This window comes from Onychomys torridus, chromosome 8, assembly GCF_903995425.1.
Source record: "Onychomys torridus chromosome 8, mOncTor1.1, whole genome shotgun sequence".
NCBI lineage: Eukaryota > Metazoa > Chordata > Mammalia > Rodentia > Cricetidae > Onychomys > Onychomys torridus.
The window spans coordinates 93091013-93113457 of record NC_050450.1 but is presented as its reverse complement, the minus strand read 5'-3'; the positions used below and the strand labels follow the sequence as shown (position 1 = coordinate 93113457).

General features: G+C 42.8%; 1 protein-coding gene across 4 annotated transcripts in view; it reads right to left on the bottom strand.

Annotated features, from left to right (window-relative positions):
* Nucleotides 1-22445, bottom strand: part of Tlk2 (tousled like kinase 2) — a 109521-nt gene that overhangs the window by 80748 nt on the left and 6328 nt on the right. For 3 of the 4 annotated variants that reach the window (XM_036195988.1, XM_036195986.1, XM_036195989.1), the window contains exons 3-6: nucleotides 3376-3447; nucleotides 2353-2422; nucleotides 1428-1471; nucleotides 614-709 (exon numbers count right to left, since the gene is read on the bottom strand). In XM_036195988.1, the coding sequence (XP_036051881.1) occupies nucleotides 614-709; nucleotides 1428-1471; nucleotides 2353-2422; nucleotides 3376-3447 (282 nt within the window). The remainder of the gene's footprint in view (nucleotides 1-613; nucleotides 710-1427; nucleotides 1472-2352; nucleotides 2423-3375; nucleotides 3448-22445) is intronic. The other variant, XM_036195987.1, reaches the window with a different exon arrangement.

The following is a 22445-nucleotide window of genomic DNA, read 5'->3' as shown; positions in this document are numbered from 1 at the left end:
CCTCACCAGCTAGGCTCACCTAACTTTATAGGAAGGGTTACAGCACCCGTAGCCTCTGTCCTGCTATGCTTCCCATGCCCATGTGGTGACAACCAAAATGATTTCAGATACTGACAAATGTCCCCTGAGGGTTATAACTGCCCCTGGCTGAAAACTGATCAATGTATAATGTTTTTAAAACATTACAATCTCACTTAAAGGATGAAAACAAACCAATCTCACATACATCGTAGTATCAGGTTTTCTACCACATGAGTAAGCCTAGAAGATCTGAATATCAGAAGCTGATAAACTTTTTAAAGGAAGAAAAGAAATTCAAATTTAGCAAAGGTTTAGAACCCAATGTTTGGCTTCGAATGACTGCCTTAACAGACTGAACTGACAGGCTTAAAGGCAATTTAAGAGTCAAAGAATGATTAACTCTTCTTATACAGAGTTGACTTTACTAATAAAAGATGTGACTCTACTAAGTGCTTTACAGGCAACAGTATGAAGTTTACTCCCTCGTGCCTCATTCCCCATGGGTAACTAATGAAAGAGAGCTGGCTTCAGTGTTCCTGGGCTGCTGGTCTCCAATGGATCAGGTGTCCAATTTCTCCAGGTGAATGCTTACCGGTAAGGGATTGGATAAGGAATGTTGCGGTGAGGATCGTGCAACTGGTGGAACACTTCTGCCAGGGCTGGTTCCTGGCCCGCTTCCCCCAGCAAACTGGCCAACAGGGAAAAATGGATATGAATAATTCAAAACAGTACCATGCTTCAGAGAAGGAGAGTCAAAGATTAATATACAAACAGGTCTTAATTATACATGGCCCCTTCAATACATCTCATTCTAGAGAGAAAATGCCATGTAAGCCAAATCTATCTTTTCAATGAGATTTTTGAGAAAGAGCTCCCAAAGAAATGTAACAAGATATACAGAAAACATGGGCAGAAAGCTGAAAGTAAGCATGGTTTTGGACAGACATGAGAGAAGAATGCCTTTTTTTTTCTTGGTCTCAAAATACATGAAGCAGAAATAGAGTAGTGCAGAGGGTGTTAGTCATCTTTAGTAACCACTTAACAATGAGGCGCTGAGCTCATGACATAGTCCACTAGGCTAAGAGAAAGGACCAAAGTAGAATCAAGCCATTATACCTTAGTCTCTGAGACACAAAACCTAGTCTGGCCAAAAGAAAGTGCACTCATACGTGAACTCTCCTATCACACAGACAAGACACAGGATACAAAATTTACACCTAGCAAATCAGCAGCAGTTCCTTCAGAGTACGAGATGGGCAGCATTAGTTTGATGAAGATGGAAAGACAGGGCAAGACCACAGTAAAGGCAAATATTGCTCTCTAGTGCCTTAAATGAACAAGAGGGTGGGTTATTAGGGTGTTTAAAGTCACTGGAGGTTGTTCATTTACCCCCAAATTTAACTTACCTCAAAGTAATCACTAATTTTATGTCCCCTAGGAGTGCCTTTCCCTGAAAATGAAACCAAAGTAAGTACAGTTTTTCCAGTGTACACGTAAGCCATCATCACTGCAATGCATTAAGTACTAACGCTCAGTAACTCATCACAACACTGTCAACAAGTGCCAGCTTTATTTTAACAAACCATACGAAACCTGTACACTAAGGTTACTCTACCTCCTTCTCCATATACCAAGTGGCTGAATGAGCACTGATGGGAAGAACTGTTCAGCTTGTTTTATACAGGCAATAATCTTTCTTTTATACATATTTATACATAACAATCATAGCAAAATTCATCTATAATCCACATCCCAATTTAAAAGAACAAGATTCAAAACAAATGCATTAGAACTAAAGAGTTGATCCCATTTCACATAATTTTGTCACTTTGGGGAGACTTCCCTTATATAAGGCAGGATGACTTCCCTATACATTTTTAAAAGGGAAGAAAAGAGACTGGGAATCCCAGTTCTTAGACAGGACAGGTAAAAGCTAAGTCATTCCTTGATTCTATACTTGGCGGTAGAACTATCACCATTAGAGATTTCATTCCAGTGGACTCCAATGGAAGAGCAAATGGTACTGGAAATGAAACCATTTCTGGCTACCGCTACTAACAAACCCCTGTTGAACCCCAATGCACCCTCTTTCTCATATAATTCCTATTTGGCCTGAAGAAAAACCTGTGTTGAGAAAACCATTCAAGTACAAGGGGAAAAAAGTCCTGACAGTTTTGTCAGGTGTGTATCAAATGGCAAGTCTATACTAGGCCAATACTCCCAAAGATATGCAAATCTCTGCTGTTGGGGATCCCTGCATGCACACTAATTACTTGCTGGGAGTTAGACAATTCCACAAGAAGCCTGTGTTGGGTGTGCAATGATCACTACCTTGGCTAGTTTCATATGGTTCAGCTTTTCTTTTCCGATTTCGCTGGTCATTCTGCTTCTTCTCCGGAGTCTGTTAAATATCATACGGATCACAGTTAGAATGCTGGTCAGTTTTCATGTTAGGATAACAGAGTACATACAAAACAGCAAAGATGCAAAACAGATATGAGCAGCACAGACAAGTCTTGAAGTGGAGTACTACTCTTGAACGGAGAAACAGGTAAAGTATGGGGCCTTTAGTTAAACCTAGACAACTTTTGGAAAATTATTAAAAATATCAGCCCTTTGATGTACTCATTAGTAATTTAGAATTGCCACAAAATTTAAATAAGATATCTTGGCAGTACAGTAGCCCATGCCTGTGATCCCACAAGCAGGAAACAGTGGCAATTCAAATGCAAGGTCTGTGTGAATACACAAAAGACCTGTCTCAAATGAACAACAAAAAGGGATTTTTGAAGGAAACATGTCAATTCATACAGCAGGCTCTCAAACAACTTCAAAGGTACATAAACTTAATCCTTTAAAGGGAAAGGCCTGAAGGATTGTTCAACTGACTAATTTATAGAAAGCATCTCAGTGCAAAGCAGGCCTTAAGACTTGTGCCTATATCCTTGTGGGTAAGTTATCTACCTAATACTATCTTCCAGCTAAGCATGAAAAATGGAAACCAAATGGCAGTCTTTCAAATACCACTGCTAAATCCACTCAGTGATCTACTCTGTGGAATACTGAAAAGTATTAAAGTTCAAGAGTAACTAAGCTAATTTTGCTACAACTACGAATCTCTCACTTTTATTGAAAAACTAAGCCCTTCTAAACACCCCTGCAAAACCAGATGTGAAAGGGAGAAAGACAGGCCCTATGTATGATTATAATAAACCATGGCAGGGCCACATCAAAGCTGCACCAAGACAAGAATACACAGCTCCACTAACATGCCTTGGAATTACATGGTGCTACCCTTGAGCCCAGACTAAAGGTCTAACCTGGGAACAGTGTTGTTTAGGAGTGGCTTCTTACCTCTACTTCTTTATCACTCAAGGACCCCACGCTGCACAAACTCTGGTTGGAAGACTCACTGTTGAGTGGCCCCTGCAAGGGAAATGTTTTTTAGATAGTCAGAAGTTTTCATTTAAGATGACAGCAAAAGTACACGAGAGGCTGTTATTCTCATGTCTAAATCAGATTAGGAGTCAATCGGCAGCTGCTACAACCCTCCAAAGCAAGCTGAAAGGGACTCAGCTACAGCCCAGCTTGCTCCATGTTCGAAATCTCTAGCTATTGATATCCTCATGTGCTTTACACATGCTCAGGTCTTCCCTCTAGAGTATGCTCACATTTCTAAAGCCATTCTTTAAGAACAATAAGCAAATACTGGGTGGTGGTGTGCGCCTTTAATCCCAGCACTTGGGAGGCAGAGGCAGGCAGATCTCTGTGAGTTCCAGGCCAGTGTGGTCTACAGAGGGAATTCTAGGATAGCCAGGGCTGTTACACAGACAAATGCCGTCTCAAAACGCCCCCCACAAAAGGAAACAATTACATACACGTAAGCATTAAAACAAATAGTTATGGATACATTTTATAAAGGAAACATAAACCCTACACTCTGGAGACCACAAACAAGTATTCAAAGAAATTTAAAATATAAATAAGTGCTGGGTGTGGTAGTGCACACTGTTAATCTTAGCACTTGAGAGGCAGAGGCAGGCAGTCCTGTCTATGTAGAGAGTTCCAGGCCAGTCAGGCTAGAGGAAAGTGAGACTGTCTCAAAACAAATAAACAGATGGGTGATGGTGGTGCAGGCTTTTAATCCTAGCAACCGGAGGCAGAGGCAGGTGATCTCTGTGAGTTCAAGGCCAGCCTGGTCTACAAAGCAAATTCCATGATAGCCAGGACTTTTACATAGAGAAACCTTGTTTTGAAAAACCAAAACTAAGCAAACAAACAAACTACACACTTTCCTCTCCTCCCATCATGATTGTGAGTCAGACGATTTAATTAATATTGCTATGATGGCAACATCCATCTTTAACTGATTCACCAATTCTGTGACCCTCTCCCTAATGTTCTACAGACTTCCTTATATTAACAATCTGGGGACAGCAAGATGGCAAAGTGAGTAAGTCCTTGAGGCACAAGCCTGACAACCTAAATTCAATCCCTAGAACCCACAACAGAATGAAAATTACTCCTAAAGGCTGTTCTCAGATTTACTTTTACACACACACACACACACACACACACACACACACAATCGAACTCATTCATGTTTTCACACACACAAATAATTAAACTGATTCTAAAATGTATATGGAGGGGTTAGGAGTGTTGCTAATGCTTTGCAGTAGTAAAGGGTAAAACCACAAGTTCAATTTCCAGAACTCGATGTAAATAAAATACACACATCTCACATGAGACTGTGAGAACCAGATTAGATAAAACAATCAGTGAAAGAACAAAGTAAGAAGGATCACATTCCCTGACACCAAGACTTGCTACAAAGCAACAGTAGCAACATGGTAGTACTAGTGTTAGCACTAATGTTAGCACTAATGTTGGCAGATTGGGGGTAGAACTGCTGACTCCAGTGAAACATCTGAACTATGACCAACTGACTCTTGAGAAAGGTGCTAGAAAGCTGGGCGGTGGTGGTGCACGCCTTTAATCCCAGCACTCAGGAGGCAGAGCCAGGCGGATCTCTGTGAGTTCGAGGCCAGCCTGGGCTACCAAGTGAGTTCCAGGAAAGGCGCAAAGCTACACAGAGAAACGCTGTCTCGAAAAACCAAAAAGAAAGGTGCTAGAACCAACTCAAGGAAGAAAACTGTTTCTAGCAAACAGTGCCAGGAAGCTGGCTAGGCAAGGGCAAAGCAGGTGAACTGGGCCCTTTATATCACACTTTGTAAAAGCTCGAACATTAGGCAAGTGCTTTAAAACTGAACCACACTCCTAGCATAATTTACCTTTAATATAACTATTGCAAAATCAATTTCCCCCAGGACTGCAATAAAACTATATCTACTTTATCACCAAATATTCCTCATTTTCTAAAGGAAATGGTAAAGCCAGGTGCAGTGACACTCCTGTAATCTCAACCTCAAGAAGCAGCAACAGAAGGCTATGAGTGTGAGATGATCTTGGATTACACAGTGACTTATAACTAACTTTGGCTACACAGCAAGACCTTGTAGGTAGGTAGGAGAGATAGGTGCAGAAAGGACAGAAGGGAAGGAAGAAATTGCGGTTTGAACTAAGAACCAAGCTACAGGATCTCCATGACCCAGAGCAACAACAGGATATCTGAGGAGTCATGGGAAGGATCCAATACTGATAGTGTTGCAGAAGCCAGAGGCCTGGAACCAGCGTGATGATGACTCATTACAACACACACTCAAAAAGTAAAGATATATGGACTAAAGGGTATACTGTGTGACTCACTGTGTCACAGTACAGCTTCCACTGTGAGATTTTTGTTTTGTTTTAGGGAGGTCTCAAGGGCAGAGGGCAGATATGGAGGGATTGGGGAGATGAGTGGGGTTGGGGTGCAGGATGTGAAAATTCACAAAAGCAATAAAAAGTTTAAAAAAAAAATGGCCCCTTAGGGCCATTTGAAGGCTTAGTCACCAGGGAGTGGCACAATTTGAAGGATTAGGAGATGTGGTCTGGTTGAAGGAAGTGTGTCACTGGGGGTGGGCTTTCAAATGCTCACGCCAAGCCCAGTGCCTCACTCTGCTTTGCTGATCAACATGCAGTGCTCAGCCACTGCTCCAGCAGCACGCTCGCTGGCCACCATTCTCCCTGCCATGACAACTAGGACCTCTGACACTGTAAGCCAGCCCCCAGTGAAATGCTTCCTTGTAGAGCTGCCGTGGTCATGGTGTCTCTTCCCAGCAACAGAACACTGACTACGATGACAGCAAGAGTGGTGAATGCAGACGAGAGGACTCAACATTTTCCAGCAATTACAATGAAAATAACTAGACAGACACTGTTTGAAACAGCGCCGCTGAAGAGGGACAAGAAGACTTAATGTCCCTCAGGCATGTGTACATAACCAAAAGTAAAAAAGATTAAGAATTAATTAATCCTTTTCTCATCCTCTTCTCAAGTACAGCATCTCATATTACAAAGTCACCGGATTAGATCTAATTAACAAGGATCACTGAGATATACTTCCTGTTCTAAAGCAGCTTACTGTCTAGTAAAAACTAACCAAAGGCTTGCAGGCAAAACATACATGCTGAGTTTTAAAACTGTCACTGTTACTAAACCAACAACAGTAATAAAAACGAAAACTGAACTAGATTACAGGAGTCTAAAGGTACGCTAAGTATCAATGCATGGACTCTGTCTTGACCTTGGTACAACATTTGCTTAGGCTACACAGAGCCCGGGGTTTAGTCCCTGTACCATCTCACCTCCACAAAAGCACATTTAAACCGTTCTAAGGACATTATTAGGGCTGGAGATGGCTCCGCAGTTCCAAGTCCTTGCTGCTCCATTCCCAGCACCCACACACACTAGGTGGCTCACTCACATCCACCTGTAACTTCAGTTGCAGAGAACCTGACACCCTCTTCTAGCCTCTGCAGACACTGCACAGAGCGCACAGACATACATGCAGGCAAAACACTCATGTGCATAGAATAAAACCTGAAGGAAAGCCAAACATTATTACGGACCAGTGAAATAGTTTGATGGGCTAAGGCACTTGTTGTGCAAGCCTGGTAATCTAACTTGGATCCCTCAAACCCAGAGTTGTCCACTGACCTACACACACACACACACACACACTATGGAGGCAAAAACAAACTGCATATGAATTGTATACAAAGAGATTGCCAGTAAACTTTGCAATGAAAAGGAGACAGAAAATAAGCATGAATGTTTAATGTTACCCGAAGGTGAATAGTTGGGAAGCTACCATCCTGGAATATTACTTAGGTAAATATACCCTTCTATTAAAAGTATATTCCTGCCAATGAGGAGATGGTTTCATGGTTAAGAACACTTGCTATGGGCCTGGTGGTGGTGGTGCACGTCTTTAATCCCAGCACTCAGGAGGCAGATCAAAACTCACATTCGAGGCCAGCCTGATCTACAGAGCAAGATCCAGGACAGGCACCAAAACTACATAGAGAAACCCTGTCTCAAAAAAACAAAACAAAAAAAGAATGCTTGTTATTCTTGCAGAAGACCCAACTTTGATTCCTAGCACCCACTTATCTATAAACCCAATCTGGGGAATCCAATAGACACATATGTGGTACACATACATGCATGTAAGGCAAAAACACTCAAACACATAAAGTAAAATAAATCTCTCAAAAACAAAAATAAAGAGAAAATTCTATTCCTTCCTGTTCAGTGTAAGAATTGAGCTAAAAATTCGGAATGGTGTAGTAACTATATAACCCTAGTGTTATGGATGCTTCAAGACTGCACTGTCCTGTCAGGCTTGGTGGCACTGGCCTTTAATCCCAGCACCAAGTAAGAGGAGGCAAGCAGATCTCTGTGAACTTGAAACCAGCCTGATCTACATAGCAAGCCCCCAGCCTGCAAAGGTCACATAGTGAGACTCAAAAGACAAGACAAACAAAAAGACTGCACCACCTCTTAGAAGTGGGGCTAATACCTGGTGGACATCAATCAACTTTTACTATTCTTTGTATATTTTAACTGAAAAACTTACTCTGTTATCCACACTTAAGAATGCTTTCAAAAAGGAAAAGGGGAGGGTGGAAGAACATTTGTTTTTTCTTTGGAAAGACACTGTCTCGTGCAGGCCAAGCTGGTTTAGAGCTCTCTATGCAGGTAAGGATGACTGAGAATTTCTGATCCACCTCTCAGGTACTGACACCGAACCCAGGACAGTATACATGCTAGCCAAGCATTCTACCAACTGAGCTACAATCCCAGCCCTTAAGTCTACAAAAGAAAAAACAAAAGGGGGGAGGGGGGCGCCTGGAGAGATGTCTCGGCTGCTCTTCCAGAGATCCTGAATTCAAATCCCAGCAACAACATAGTGGCCCACAACTATATATAATGGGATCTGATGCCTTCTTCTGGTGTGCAGGCATACATGCAGAGAGCACTCACACATAAAATACATAAATAAATATATAAATTAAAAATAGGTGTGTGTGTGTGTGTGTGTGTGTGTGTGTGTGTGAGTGTGAGAGAGAGAGAGAGAGAGAGAGAGAGAGAGAGAGAGCGCTTGAGTACACCAGGTCTAGTGGTATATGTCTTTAATGCCAGCACTTAGAAGGCAGAAACAGGTAGATCTCTGTGAGTTTGAGACCAGCACAGTCTACACAGTGAGACCCTGTCTCAAAAACAAACAACAATGTTAATGTACTTACTACTACTGATATACGCTGGATGGGGTGATGAATACTTCAAACTTCAGCACTTAGGTGGCTGAGGCTTTGGGATTGCCATGCATTCAAGGCTAAAGTGGCCTGTTTGAGTTTCTGACCAGACAGCACTAAATAGCAAGACCCTACTTCAAAGAACCAATCAATCAATAAATGAATCAATGAATAAATGAATGGATAAAGAAATAAAACCGAAACACAGACCTGTATACTATGTGTGTCTTACTACAGTGTTTTTAGAATTGAGCAGCCAGGCAGTGAGACTGCTCAGCGAGTAAAGGCAGCTGCAGTGCAGTCTGCTGAGGGAGGTGATCCAGGGTAAAGGAAGGAGACCCAATCCCAGCACTGTCCTCTGACCTCCACATACGGGCTCTGGCACACACAGCCACACGTACTAACTGGTATACACACATATTTTTAAACTTTTACTTAAAAATTAAAGTATAGCCAGGCAGTGGTGGAGTACGCCTTTAATCCCAGTACTTGGGAGGCAGAGGCAGGCGGATCTCTGAGTTTGAGGACAGCCTGGTCTACACAGCAAGTTCCAGGACAGTCAGGACTACACAGAGAAACTGTGTCTCGAAACACACACCCCTTAAAAAAAAAGAATAGGGGCTGGAGTGCACTTCCTGCTCTTCCAGAGGACCTGAGTTCAGTTCCCAGCACCCGTGTCAGACAGCTTACCTGTGACTCCAGCTCCAGGGGATTTAAAGCCCTCTTCTGGCCTCTACAGGCATCCACAAACTTGTGTCATACATTCACATGGACACACATACACACAAAAATAAAAGCTTAGCCAGGCGATGGTGGCACACGCCTTTAATCCCAGCACTCAGGAGGCAGAGCCAGGCGGATCTCTGTGAGTTCGAGGCCAGCCTGGTCTACAGAGTGAGTTCCAGGAAAAGGCGCAAAGCTACACAGAGAAACCTTGTCTCGAAAAACAAACAAACAAACAAACAAACAAATAAATAAAAGCTTAACAAATGATGAAGTTATTGGATAGGGCAATGATAGAGTGCCTGCCTAGAATATATGAGGCCCTGAGTTTGATTCTTAGCATAGCAAAAAGCCATCACTCATTTACTGTCGTGACGCAGCACTTGCACAGACACGACATTCCACTTACAGCTCTTCATTTAATTTGAACAGTTGATAAAAACGAACCCATATAAAGATGCCCATTTGATTTCTGACAAAGGTGCAAAAGCAATTCAACAGACTTGAACAATTATAGAAATTGAAAATAAAAATCTTCCAGTAAACGGCCCTGAAATACTTAAGATATCCACAAGCAAGAGTTCGCCTCAATTTAAACCCCACATGAGATTTTGAACATTAACTGCAAAGCTATCAATGAAGAGAGCAAACAGCTGAGTGGGTCAGGGCTCTGCTCTGAAGGAGGCTCGGGTATGACTACAAAGAGGTGGCAGGAAGCAACTGTGGTGACCACAGTGCTGCATTGATTTGCATGCTCACAAAAGCCACCAAAGCAAAGTAACTGTTTAGAAGCATGCCAACATGCCTTTGTAAGCACATGTGTGTGTGCACAAATGATGCCTGAATAATCTCTACGCTGAGGAAATCTGCTGACCGGGCTGGAGGTATAGTTCAGCAGCAGGAGAATGCTAAGTGTTCATGAGGCCCTAAGTTTGAACCTCAACATCACAAAGAGAAAAAAATGAATGTGTGTGCATTAATTCAACTTCCTGGTTCTCATATTATATTCAAATTTCATAATTTTAATGGGGTAGGGGAAGATACATGGATGAAAGCTCCCTATGTATATATTTATTTATTTTGTGTGTATGGATGTTTTGTCTGCTTGTTTCTTTGTGCACCATGTGCATGCATTGCTTGTAAAGGCCAGGAGAAAACATCAGATCCCCTAGACAGACAGCTAGACAGATCATGTGAGTGCTGGGAATTGAACCTGAGGCACTCTACAAGAGCAGTGTTCTTAACTGCTGAGCCATCTCTCCAGTCCCTTCTTCTATAAATTTTTTACAACTTCCTCTGAATACATAATTATTTTGAAATGAAGTTTATAGTTTTGAGGGTTTATTTATGTATTGAACCCCTAACAAATCCCCAGCATTCTGAATATACTTAGCCACAGGAAGGTTAAAGAGTAATTAAATTGAACCGCTTTTAAATTATAATTATTATTAGTGTGTGTGTGTGTGTGTGTGTGTGTGAGAGAGAGAGAGAGAGAGAGAGAGAGAGCGTTAGCAAGCGCCAGCCCACTGCACATGTGAAGCTCGATGACAAGGGAGGAGAGTTGTTTCTCTCCTACCATGTGGGTCCCAGGGATAAAACTCAGGGCATCGGGCTTGGTAGCAAGTGCCGATCCTCACTGAGCCATCTAAATTATATTTGATTTACACTGAAATGGAGTTATTCAAACTGACCTAATCCAACAGACTAGAGTCTTTATAAGAGGCTATCTGGACAGTGTGATTGAAGAGAGGGAAGAGAGAGGTAGAAAGGAGGTACACACAGAGACCATGTGAGGGAACAGCGAGAAGGCAGCCAGCCTCCTGAACCCAAGGACAGACACCAGAAGCAATCAAATCTCCTAGTGCCTTGCTCTTGACTTGAAGCTTCCAGAGTTTTAAGAAAGTAAGTTTCTATTATTCAACCCACAGTCTGTATTGTTATGATAGCCCTACAAAGCTAATATATAACCTTGTGAAGTAGCGATTATTCTTACTTACAGATGAAGGAAATGAAGGGATTATCAGTTATTAACCCACTTCAAATCACACAGCTTTTCCGAAGGTCTGGATAAGGAGACTGGGATCAAAATGCAGATTCCTGTCAGGTAGTGGCGGCAAATGTCTTTAATCTCAGCACTCGGGAAGCAGAGGCTTGGTCTACAGAGCGAGTCCCAGGACAGTTAAGGCTACACAGAGAAGCCCTGTCTTGGAAAATCAAACCAAAACAAAGAAACAAAAAAACCAAACACATATTCCTAACCATTCAGCTATACTGACTTAATCCATATAATAGAACAGCTAAGACTAGAGAATGCAGTCAATCTCCTGCGGGTCGGCCTCTGCTTCCTCCACAGAGCCCTGGGGGTGGGGTAAAGCTCTATCATCAAAGACCAGAAGAGGAACTGTGCTGACTAGTTAATGTCAACTGGACACAAGCCAGAGTCATTTGTGAAGAGAGAACTTGAGCTGAGAAAATGTCCCTACCATATGTCTTTATGCATACCTTTAGTCCGTTCTTTTGAGTCAGTGGTTCTCAGCCTTCCTAATGCTGCACCCCTTTAATACAGTTCCTCATGGTGTGATGACCCCAACCATAAAATCATTTTTGTTCCTGCTTCATAACTGTAATCTTGTTGTTACAAATTGTGATGTAAATATATGTGTTTTCCAACAGTCTTAGGTGATCCCCTGTGAAAGGGTCACCCAATACCCAAAGAGGTCGTGACTTGTAAATTGAGAACCTATCTTGCTGCTGCTGCTTCTTTTTTTTTTTTTTTTAAGATTTATTGTGTATGCAGGGCACCAGGTCTCATTACAGATGGTTGTGAGCCACCATGTGGTTGCTGGGAATTGAACTTAGGACCTCCAGAAGAGCAGTTGGTACTTTTAACCTCTGAGCCCTCTCTCCAGCCTGTTCTGCTTCTTATCTGACGTGGGAGGGCCAAGCTCACTGTGGGCAGTATCACTCCTGGGCTGGTGGTCCTGGTGCTTGAGAAAGCAGGCTGAACCAGCCAGTAAGCGTGTTCCTCTATGGCTTCTGCATCAGTGCCTGTGGACTTTCCTGGATGATGGGCTACAAGCTGTAAAATGAAAGAAACCCTTTCCTCCAAGTTGTTTTTCTTTTCAAGATTTATTTATTATGTATATAGCACTCTGTCTGCATGTGTCCCTGCAGGCCAGAAGAGGGCACCAGATCTCATTACAGATGGTTGTGAGGAACTGAACCTGGGTCCTCCGGAAGAGCAGCCACTGATTTTAGACCTTTCTTTTGAAGCTGTGAAATTCCCTCTATAGCACAGTGAGCCACAGCCCACAAATCCTGATATAGTATCGTTTTGTTTTCATTCAGTTCTATTCCCTTTGACCCAACAGTTATTTACAATATGTCATTTAACTTCCAAATCTGAAGAGATTCTTTTAAATATCGATTTAATTCTCTTGCTCTTCTAAGAGTAGTTGCTACATTAAGCACTGCTTGCTGTATTTTCTGGTTAAATAAACTGGTCCTTTTTTTTCTTCTAGGCAGGGTCTCATTCTGTAGCTCAGGTTGATTTGGAATCCACAGCAATTCTCCTGCCTCAGATGCTAAGTGTTGGAATTACAGGCATGAGCCACCATATCCAGCTAATGATCCTTCTTTCAGAATAAAATTCATTTTACTGCCTTAATAACATTTTCTGTGTTCTGGAGTCTTCTTTTGCTAATACAAATATAGCCACCTGAGCATTTACAGAGTATTTTTGTATAACAGCTTTTTCCATCCATCTAAATTAACACTGAAATTTAAAGTTGGGGATAGTGGCACATGCTTTGGAAAGCTAAGGTGGAAAAATTTTAAGTTTGAGGTCAGCCTGAGCTACACAGAAAAACCCTGTCTCAAAAACAACATAAAACAAATTTATATCTAAATCTATGTATATTTCTAAAAATACTGGTTAAAACAGAGTGGGTTTCCTTTAAGCAACCTGCAGTTGGAGCTGTTTGATCTAGTCTGACAATGTTTGTTTGTTTAAAAGCAGGGTTCTGCCAGGCAGTGGTGACACACACCTTTAATCTCAGCACTTGGGAGACAGAGGCAGGTGAATCTCTGTGAGTTCAAGACCAGAGAGTTCCAGGATAGGCTCCAAAGCTACACAGAGAAACCCTGGGGGGGGGGGGGGGGGTTGTTCTTATTATGTAGCCTAGGCTGGCCTTAAAACTCACAATCGTCCTATCTCAGCCTCCCAAGTGCTAGAAATATGGGGGAGTTCCACCACTAACTCCTGGTACTTTCTTCTTGAGGCGGGGTCTCAGTTAGCCCAGGCTGGTCTTGAACTCCCTACACAGCCTTCTGAGTCACCTGCCGCCATGCTCAGTCTTTGTGGTCCTGGGAATCAAACTCAGGTACTTCCGTGCATTTTAGGTAGTAGGTACTCTACCACATGAACCAGTCCCCCTAACACTGTCTTTTCATCATAACATTTACATTTTTATTTAGTGTATATGAGTGTTGTGGGTGCATGGATGTCCATATTCACATGCATATATGGTGCCCAAGGAGGCCAGAAGAGAGAGCTGGATGCCCTGGAACTGGAGTTACAGACTGTTAGGTGTTGGAATGAAACCGAAGCCCTCTGCAGGAACAGTAAGTGCTCTTAACCACTGAGCCATCTCTCCAGCTCCCTGGCACTGTCTCATCAGACATATAGTATAACTATTCCTCGAGGCTTGCTACCACAAAACAAAGTAGACGTGCTAATACTTGCATCTTAACAGGAACCTGACAGAATCAGAGGAGTCAGGATGTCAATCCTATGAACTGTCATCTTTCTTAACATGGCATGAGGTGACTTGGTTTACCATGAGTATAAGCATGTCCTGGAAATGGCCTGAGGACTAGAGAAAATATTACAACCTCTCAAGCTGTAAGAAAGCTGTGGCAGCAGTTGTGTGGCCCGTACTATTAGTGGTCAGACACACAACCAAGGCTGAGCTGTCTGCCCAGAGCGGCCATTCTCAGCCAGCGGCAAACCTCTACCTCCAAAAATAGTTACATTATTATTCATAACAGTAGTTATGAATAACAATGAAAAAGTAGTTATGAAGTAACAATGAAAATAATTTTAGGGTTGGAGGAGTCACCCCAACATGAAGAACTTTAATAAAGCATTGCAGCATTAGAAGCTTGAGAGGCACTGGGCAAGGCCAGACATAGTGACACACACCTTTAATCCATTACTCAGGAGGCAGAGGCAGGCAGATCTCTGTGAGTTCGAGACCAGCCTGGTCTACAGAGGAAGTTCCAGGACAGCCAGGGCTGAGAAACCCTGTCTTGAAAAAGTAGGAAAAAGGAAAAAAAAAAAAAAGACCCACTGGGCTGGTTACCATGAGGAACAGACACGTGGCAGGCTTCTCTAACCTAGCCTGTAATTTGGAAGGAAAAGTGACCAACGGGAAGGAGGAAACGGAGGTGCTGGCTTGCCATTTCTTTCTTTCTAGATTTTTAACAAGTCCTATGTGTGTGAGTCTGCATGAAGACAGTGCACCATGCACAGGAGCTATCTGAGACTAGAGGGGTAGTGCACCCTCTGGCCCTGGAGTTAGTTCCCGCAGATGTAAGCTGCCGTGTGGGCTCGGGCTCCTCTCTAAGAACAGTAAGCACTTTTAACCACACTGAGCCATCTCTCTCGCCCCTGGCTTGCCTTTTTTTTTTTTTTTTTTTTTTTTTTTTTAATGAAAGCACAGGGGAAATCAGACAAGGAGCCTGTCCGGGTCATTCAATAGCAAAAGAGTCAAAATTTGTGTCAAAAGTAGAAAAAAAAAAAAGATTTGTGTACAGCCAGAGTTCTGTACAGGGCAAGTCAGATTCTATGCTTCTGAACTTCTAGAAAGTTATGAAAAACTGAACAGTTCATGGAAGATGTGAATGACAACAAAATGCAGGTCATCTCTATTACAAATCTCCACCACCCCTGCTGTGGGAGGAGCTTAACTGGGGGGTGGAACCATCCTAGCTGCTCCCCTAACAGGGTGGCCACGGCCAAGTCTGACTATTTCACATGGTACATAGGAGACCCTATGTTACAATGTAGATTTGGGTATGGTGGCACATGCCTTTAATCCAGCACTTGGAAAGCAGAGGCAGGAGTGTACCTGTGTTAGAGGCCAGCCTGCTCTATGTAGCAAGTTCTAGGCCGGCTGAGGCTATACGGTGAGACCCATCTGAAAAGAAGGAAGCAGCTCTGCTGGTTCCATACTCGGTGTGAACACTTGGCCTTAGTGGATAGCACACACTTAGCTCCAAGACAGCCTACACAGAAAGACCCTGTCTCAAACCACCGAAGCCAACACTACAACAAGCCAGCAAGCGTACTAGGTATGGCCGGTCTGCCGGACACTCCTTCACCGGAGGCTACAGACTCTAAGGGGACCCTACAGGGGCAGAGCCTCTTCACCAGCCAAGTGTACAGTAATGCCTTACACTGCTCTTCTGACAGAACTGACACAAGCCATGGGGTCCTCCTGGGACACACTTCTTGCAGTTCATAGCAGGCACAGAATCTAGGAGTCAGTGAAAGGCTTTTTTCTCAGTTTGGTGTATTAAATTTGCCTGTTGCCAAGGTTCTCATTGCTAAGTAGCTCTGCTTTCTTCCTACACAGGCACCTTCTCTTAGCTATGAGTTTGCTTTCCACAGATGTAGTTACTTTGGTTCAACGACAGTCTGAAAATTATTCAGTAGCAAAGTCCAGAAAGAAGCAATTCTTAAAGTTTTAAACTCCATGTTGTTCTGAGCAAGCTGATGAAACCTGGTCCCATAGGGGTCTGTCCTTCCTTCCATGTGAACAGCCCTGTGTCCTGCCTCCCACTGACACCTGTTACTTAGCAGTGCACTGGGGAGCAGGCTGACTGTCGCTGGGACTGCAGCGCCATGTTCTTGTCACTCAAACCCAGGAGTGATGCTGGCAACTGGGCTACGAAGACAAGCTGGAAAGGGTCTCCTCCAAGTGAAAAGGTGATGTTCTTAAGTTAATACAGAAGGGGGGGGGGGTTGGTATGCTGCATTTTCTAAGATTTGTATGCTGGGGTTGCCAAGGTGGGTCTTCTATGAAGCTATGAAAAAGAAAAAGAAGAAAAAAAGAGGTACTGGTTTTGCTCTCATACCTGAACTACAAGCACTGGTAGCACAGTGCTTGGTAAGCTAGCAAGGGCATGTGTGCACACATAAACCAGGTTTATCACTGTCTGTGGTTTCAGGTGTCCACTGGGGCATCTGTCCCTCGTGCATTAAGGTGGGACTGCTGTAGGCTAAGTTTCTAGGATGTCATCTTTCCTGTTTAACAACGGATCAAATAGGTCAGGTAGACAGTTCACTGTTGGGTATGAAGTGTGAGTTCTGTTATTCCTGCTATGGAAATCTCAAAAGGTAAGAAGGACCTTCAATCCCAACACTTGGGTGGATCTTTGTTAGTCTGAAACCAAAGTTTGGTTTCATTGAGAGCCAGCCTAGGATACACAGCAAGAAAAGAATGAATTTTGTTGTCTATAAAATTTTAGACAGCTACAATTACTAAGGCCTCTCCAGAGGCCTGAAGAACACTAAAGACCCCTATCCTGCTAGCCCTCATATCCTGTTTTAAATCTTTTATTTTAGGAATCTTTTAGGGTTAGGGATGTAACTCAATGGTTTTTGTCCCCAGCAATGCAAAAACAAGACAGCCTAGAGCAGTGGTTCTCAACCTGAGCTTCAGAATCCCTTTAGGACTTGAACAACCCTTTCATAGAATAGATATTTACAATATAATTCACTATAGTTGCAAAATTACAACTATATAAATTATGTTATGAAGTAGCAACATAATGATTTTTTTAAGATTCATTTATTATAGATAATATTCTATCTGCAGGCATGTCTGCACACCAGAAGAGGGCACCAGATCTCATTACAGATGGGTGTGAGCCACCATGTGGTGGCTGGGAATTGAACTCAGGACCTCTGGAAGAGCAGCCAGTGATCTTAATCACTAAGCCATCTCTCCAGTCCCGCGCAGCAAAATGATTTTATGGTCAAGGAGTCACCATAACATGAGGAACTGCAGTAAAGGTTGAGAACCACTGGACAAGAGAGATGCCTCACAAGTTAAAAGCACTTAAGTGTATGAATCAGAGTCGAGATCCCCAGCCCACATAAATACAAGTGGACATGGCAATCTTGAACTCAATTATCCTCCTGTCTCTCAGATACTGGGCTATAAAAATGCTTTGAAGCTAGAGAAACAGCTTAAAGGTTAAGAGAATGTACTACTCTTGCAGGGGACCCAAGTTCAGTTCCCAATACTCATGTCAGGCAAGCCCCCATAACAAACAGCTGCTGTGGGATGTCTTTCTGCATGCTGTGAATAAGTGTTGCTCTGACTGGTTGATAAATAAAGCCATTTGGCCTATGGCAAGGCAAATTAGAGGCAGGCGGGAAATCCAGGCAGATATACAGGGAGAGGAAAGGAGAGGAGAGAGTCGCCAGCCTGCCGCCAGAAGCAAGATATAAAAGTGCCAGTAAGCCACAGCTTCTTGGCAACTTATAGATTAATAGAAATGGGTCAAGTTATAAGAGCTAGCTAGCAAGAAGCCAGCCATAGGCCATGCAATTGCTAATTAATATTAAGCCTCCAAATGATTATTTTATAAGAGGCTGAGGGACCACAGGGCCAGACACGACCAAAGAAACATACGTAGGCTGTGGGGCTGAGCCGGACCTGAGAAACCCTCCTGGTACCTGCTTGTCTTTGATAAAGACGCATATTACAATTTCTGTAAGAATCAGCAATAGGGGCTGGAGAGATGGCTCAGTGGTTAAGAGCACTGGCTGCTCTTCCAGAGGACCTGGGTTTAATTCCCAGCACCCACATGGCAGCTCACAACTGTCTGTAACTTCTGTTCCAGGGAATCTGACATCCTCACACAGACATACATGTGGGCAAAACACCAATGTACACAAAATACAAGTAAATAAATTAAAAAAAAAAAAAAAGAATCAGCAATTAAGAGCAGAGAGGTACAAAAAGAGCACCTCCAAAGTAGAGGGGCAATGGGAACCCCTCATGCAAGAATACTGTAATACCTGAACTTTCATAATGTCTACACTTTGCTCTTTAACTAGGGCTGTGTGTGGTCCTTTCTCACTGTTTCCTCCTCGGGCAATAATGGCACCAGAGAGTGTCTGTGGAGCCCTCTGTCAGGGGCCATTTCTCAGTTGATGCCCTGAGGAAGGGGTGTTCTTATGACCTCCAGTTGCTTGGGAAAACTCAACGCTTCCACTTTTGATTTTACTAAGTGATGGGAAATCCTGCTTTGAACTTTATGCTATAAGTAATGGTGAGCTGGGGCCAGAGGGACAGCTCATCAGTTCAGAGCACTTGTTCTTGCAGAGGACCCGGGTTCAGTCCCAGCACCCACACGGTGGCTCGCAGTCGTCTGTAACTCCAGATATAGGGCACCTGATGCCTTCTTCTAATCTCAGGGCATCAGGCATGCACACCGTTCACAGACATATATGCAGGCAAATACTAAAGCACATTAAACAAAATAAATCTGTTTTTAAATCTTATAAAAGGTAGCAAAAGGAAAAAAGTCCAGTAATACTGAGAATTTATTACAGTTTGGATCAAAAAGATTTCCCAAACCATGTGTTGACAGTTTGGTACCCATTTCAGCCATGTTCAGAGGTGGGGCTAAAGAGCTCTGACCTCATCAACAGATGAAGGGTGGTTTTGGCTTTGTTTTGTTTTCACGACAGGGTTTGTCGCCGCCATGGTGGCACACGCCTTTAATCCCAGCACTCAAGAGGCAGAGTCAGGTGGATCTTTGTGAGTTCGAGGCCAGCCTGGTCTACAGAGTTGAGTTCCAGGACAGCCAGGACTGTTTCACAGAGAAACCCTGTCTCGAAAAAAACAAACAAAAAGACAGGGCTTGTTTGTATAGCACTGGCTATCCTGGAACTTCCTATATAGAGCAGGCTGACCTAAAACTCAGAGAACCACCTGCTTCTGCCTCCCGAGTGCTGGGATTAAAGGATGCGCCACCACTGCTTGGCTGGGTTTTTTTGTTTGTTTTAATGTATTACATTTATTTACCTATTTCTGTATATTTGCACACACGCGTGCATGTGTGTGGAAGTACACAGGTGCTATGGTGGGCAGGTGGAGTGAGAGAAGAACTTATGGGAACTGGTTCACTCTTTCTACCATCTAAATCTCCAGGAACCTTTACCCACTGGGTCATCTTGGATGGGTTTTTAATCAATCACTGGTGGTTTCTTGACAGGCTCTTGGAAGGTGATGAGAACGTAGGTGAAGGAGTGGGTTCATAGGGTCATGTTTCTTGGTAACTACATCTTGTCCCTGAACCCTTTCTTGCTCTGCTTCCTGCCATCATGAGGTGAGCAGCTGTATCCCAAGCCCTCTCCACAAGGATGTTCTGTCTCACTATATAGGCCAAGAAATCACAGACTGAAACAGTGAACGGAAATAAATGTTTCTTCTCTAAGTCAGTTTTTCACAGGTAATTGTTACAACAATGTTAACATAATTAAACCCAGGGCTTAGGCACAGGATAGATAAGTATTCTATCACTGAGCTACATTCTCAGCCTTAAATATACATTCTTTCTTTGAGACAAGGCCCAGGCTGGCTCTGAACTTACTATGTAGCCAAAGATGACTAACTTTCTGATCCTCCTGCCTCCACCTCTGGAGTGCTAGGATTACAGGCCTGTGTCAGCATGTCTGTTTTATGGGGGTGCTGGAGGTTGAACCTAGGGCCTCATGAATGGTAGGCAAGCACTCTGCCAATTCAGCTTCATTTTAAGCTCCTTAAATGTACATTCTTTTGTCATTTTTTTGAGATAAGCCTTTTGAGTTATAAATACATCGAGTGTAATCTTACAAAACCACACCTATATCTGGAATTTCCAGTTCTGATTCCTTTAAAAGGGAAAGGGAAAGCCAGGTGATGGTGGCACATGCCTTTAATCCCAGCACTCAGGAGGCAGAGGCAGGCAGATCTCTGTGAGTTCAAGGCCAGCCTAGTCTACCAAGTGAGTTCCAGGAAAGGCGCAAAGCTACACAGAGAAACCCTATCTCAAAAAACCAGAAAAAAAAAAAAAAAAAAAAAAAAAAAAGTAAAGGGAAAACATAAAAGATAATTGCCAAAGACCTAATGAAGAATCTCCCATATTAAAAAAAAAAAAAAAAAAAAAAAAAAACTGTAGTAGGCTGGGGGTGAGGGTAACACACACCTTTAATCCCAGCACTGGGAGGCAGAGGCAGGTGGATCTCTGTGAGTTGAGGCCAGCCTGGTCTACATAGGAAGTTCCAGGACAGTCAGAGCTACAAAGAACCATGTCTGGAAAAACCAAAAAGCTGCAGTTGGGGAGGAAGCCGACTACAAAGTATAATGGTATACATATATGAAAATGCTATAATGAAACCCATCACTCTGTAAGCCAACTAGGATGTCTGCATGTACATTTGTATTTACAGATGTGTATATACCTCCTTATCAATAAATACCTTAATTTAGTATTTCTAGGGAAGTTAACCTAGTTTGCAAAGAAATAAAAAAAAAAACTTTCATTTTGCAATCATATTTCATTGTTTATACAATCGATATTAGACAATTACAAAGCACACTGTAATAAAGCGATCCTTAGCAAGTCTATAACTCAACTGATGGGCACAATGCTATGTTCGACAATACAGCTTGTCAAGAGAATGGAGAGTGCCTGTTAAGTCACTAAGTACAGATTTGTTAAACAGCGTCACTGTTATAAAGATAGTCACTCTGTTATACCTGGAATCAATCTAGCTAGCTATATCTGTATCTATATAAACTAGGGGGCCAGGGAGACAGCTCAGCAGGTAAAGGTACTACCCCCAGTTCAGTTCTGGAATGCACATGGTAAGAAGAAAGAACCAATTCCCACAAGTTGTCCTCCGATCTCCACATATGGGAAATGGCACATGCATCAACTCCGAACATCAAAGTAAATAAAATATAATAAGCAAACACTCTAAGTAAGTCCCACTAGGTACAAGCAATATCGCAAGCAAGGCTGGAATCCACCTCCCTTCTGGCTCCGGAGACAGCACACATTTAAATTGCTCACCAGGAGCAGAGTAAGAAATACAAACTGTGACAGGTCCTGATTGAAAACAAGTTACAGTCGGTTTTACATGATGAAAAGTGAATTATCTAGTGCTTAAAGAAAGAGATCTTGAACTAGGCATATGCGCCTTTAATCCCAACACTTGGGAGGCAGAGGCAGGCAGGTCTCTGAATTTTAGGCCAGCCTGGTCTATAAAGCGAGTTTCAGGACAGCCAGGACTATTACACAGAAAAACCCTGTCTCAAAAACCAAAATAAAATAAAATAAAAAAGCTTAAATATTAGGTCACTAAGAAAGTAAGTTCACAGTCCAATTTACCCCTATCACCTCTAAACTGCTAAATGGACTGGTTCCAGGTTTGTGTAGAAAGTGGCAGCTAAAGTGCACACCTTTAATCCCAGCACTTGGGAGGCAGAGGCAGGTGGGTCTGTGAGTTTGAGGCCAGCCTGGGCTACACAGAGAAAGCGGCAGCTACATGGAAAGAATGTGCTCTCTAGGCTTCTTGGGGTGTATAACACGTCTTTTCCCTATTACCAACTGACAGAAAACAGCAATCTCTCCAACCAAAACTGCATAATGCATCCCAAACCCGAAATAAAGTAATTCTGGCTTAATAACTATTATTAAATAAAACCTAATAATATTGACAAAATTAAAGTATTAGTGTGCTGTGCAAGAACCCCCCCCCCAAAATTGCAAAATTAAAAACCAAAATGCAAACCATAAGTGCTGGGCTGTAAGTAATAAATACGGTAGGCAGTTTGAGCATTTTTTAGGCACAGTTTTATGGGTCACTGACTGGAGGTGAAAGCAGTGAAAGCAGTGTGACAGAAGAGCCCAGCCCCAGAGTGCACAGACTGC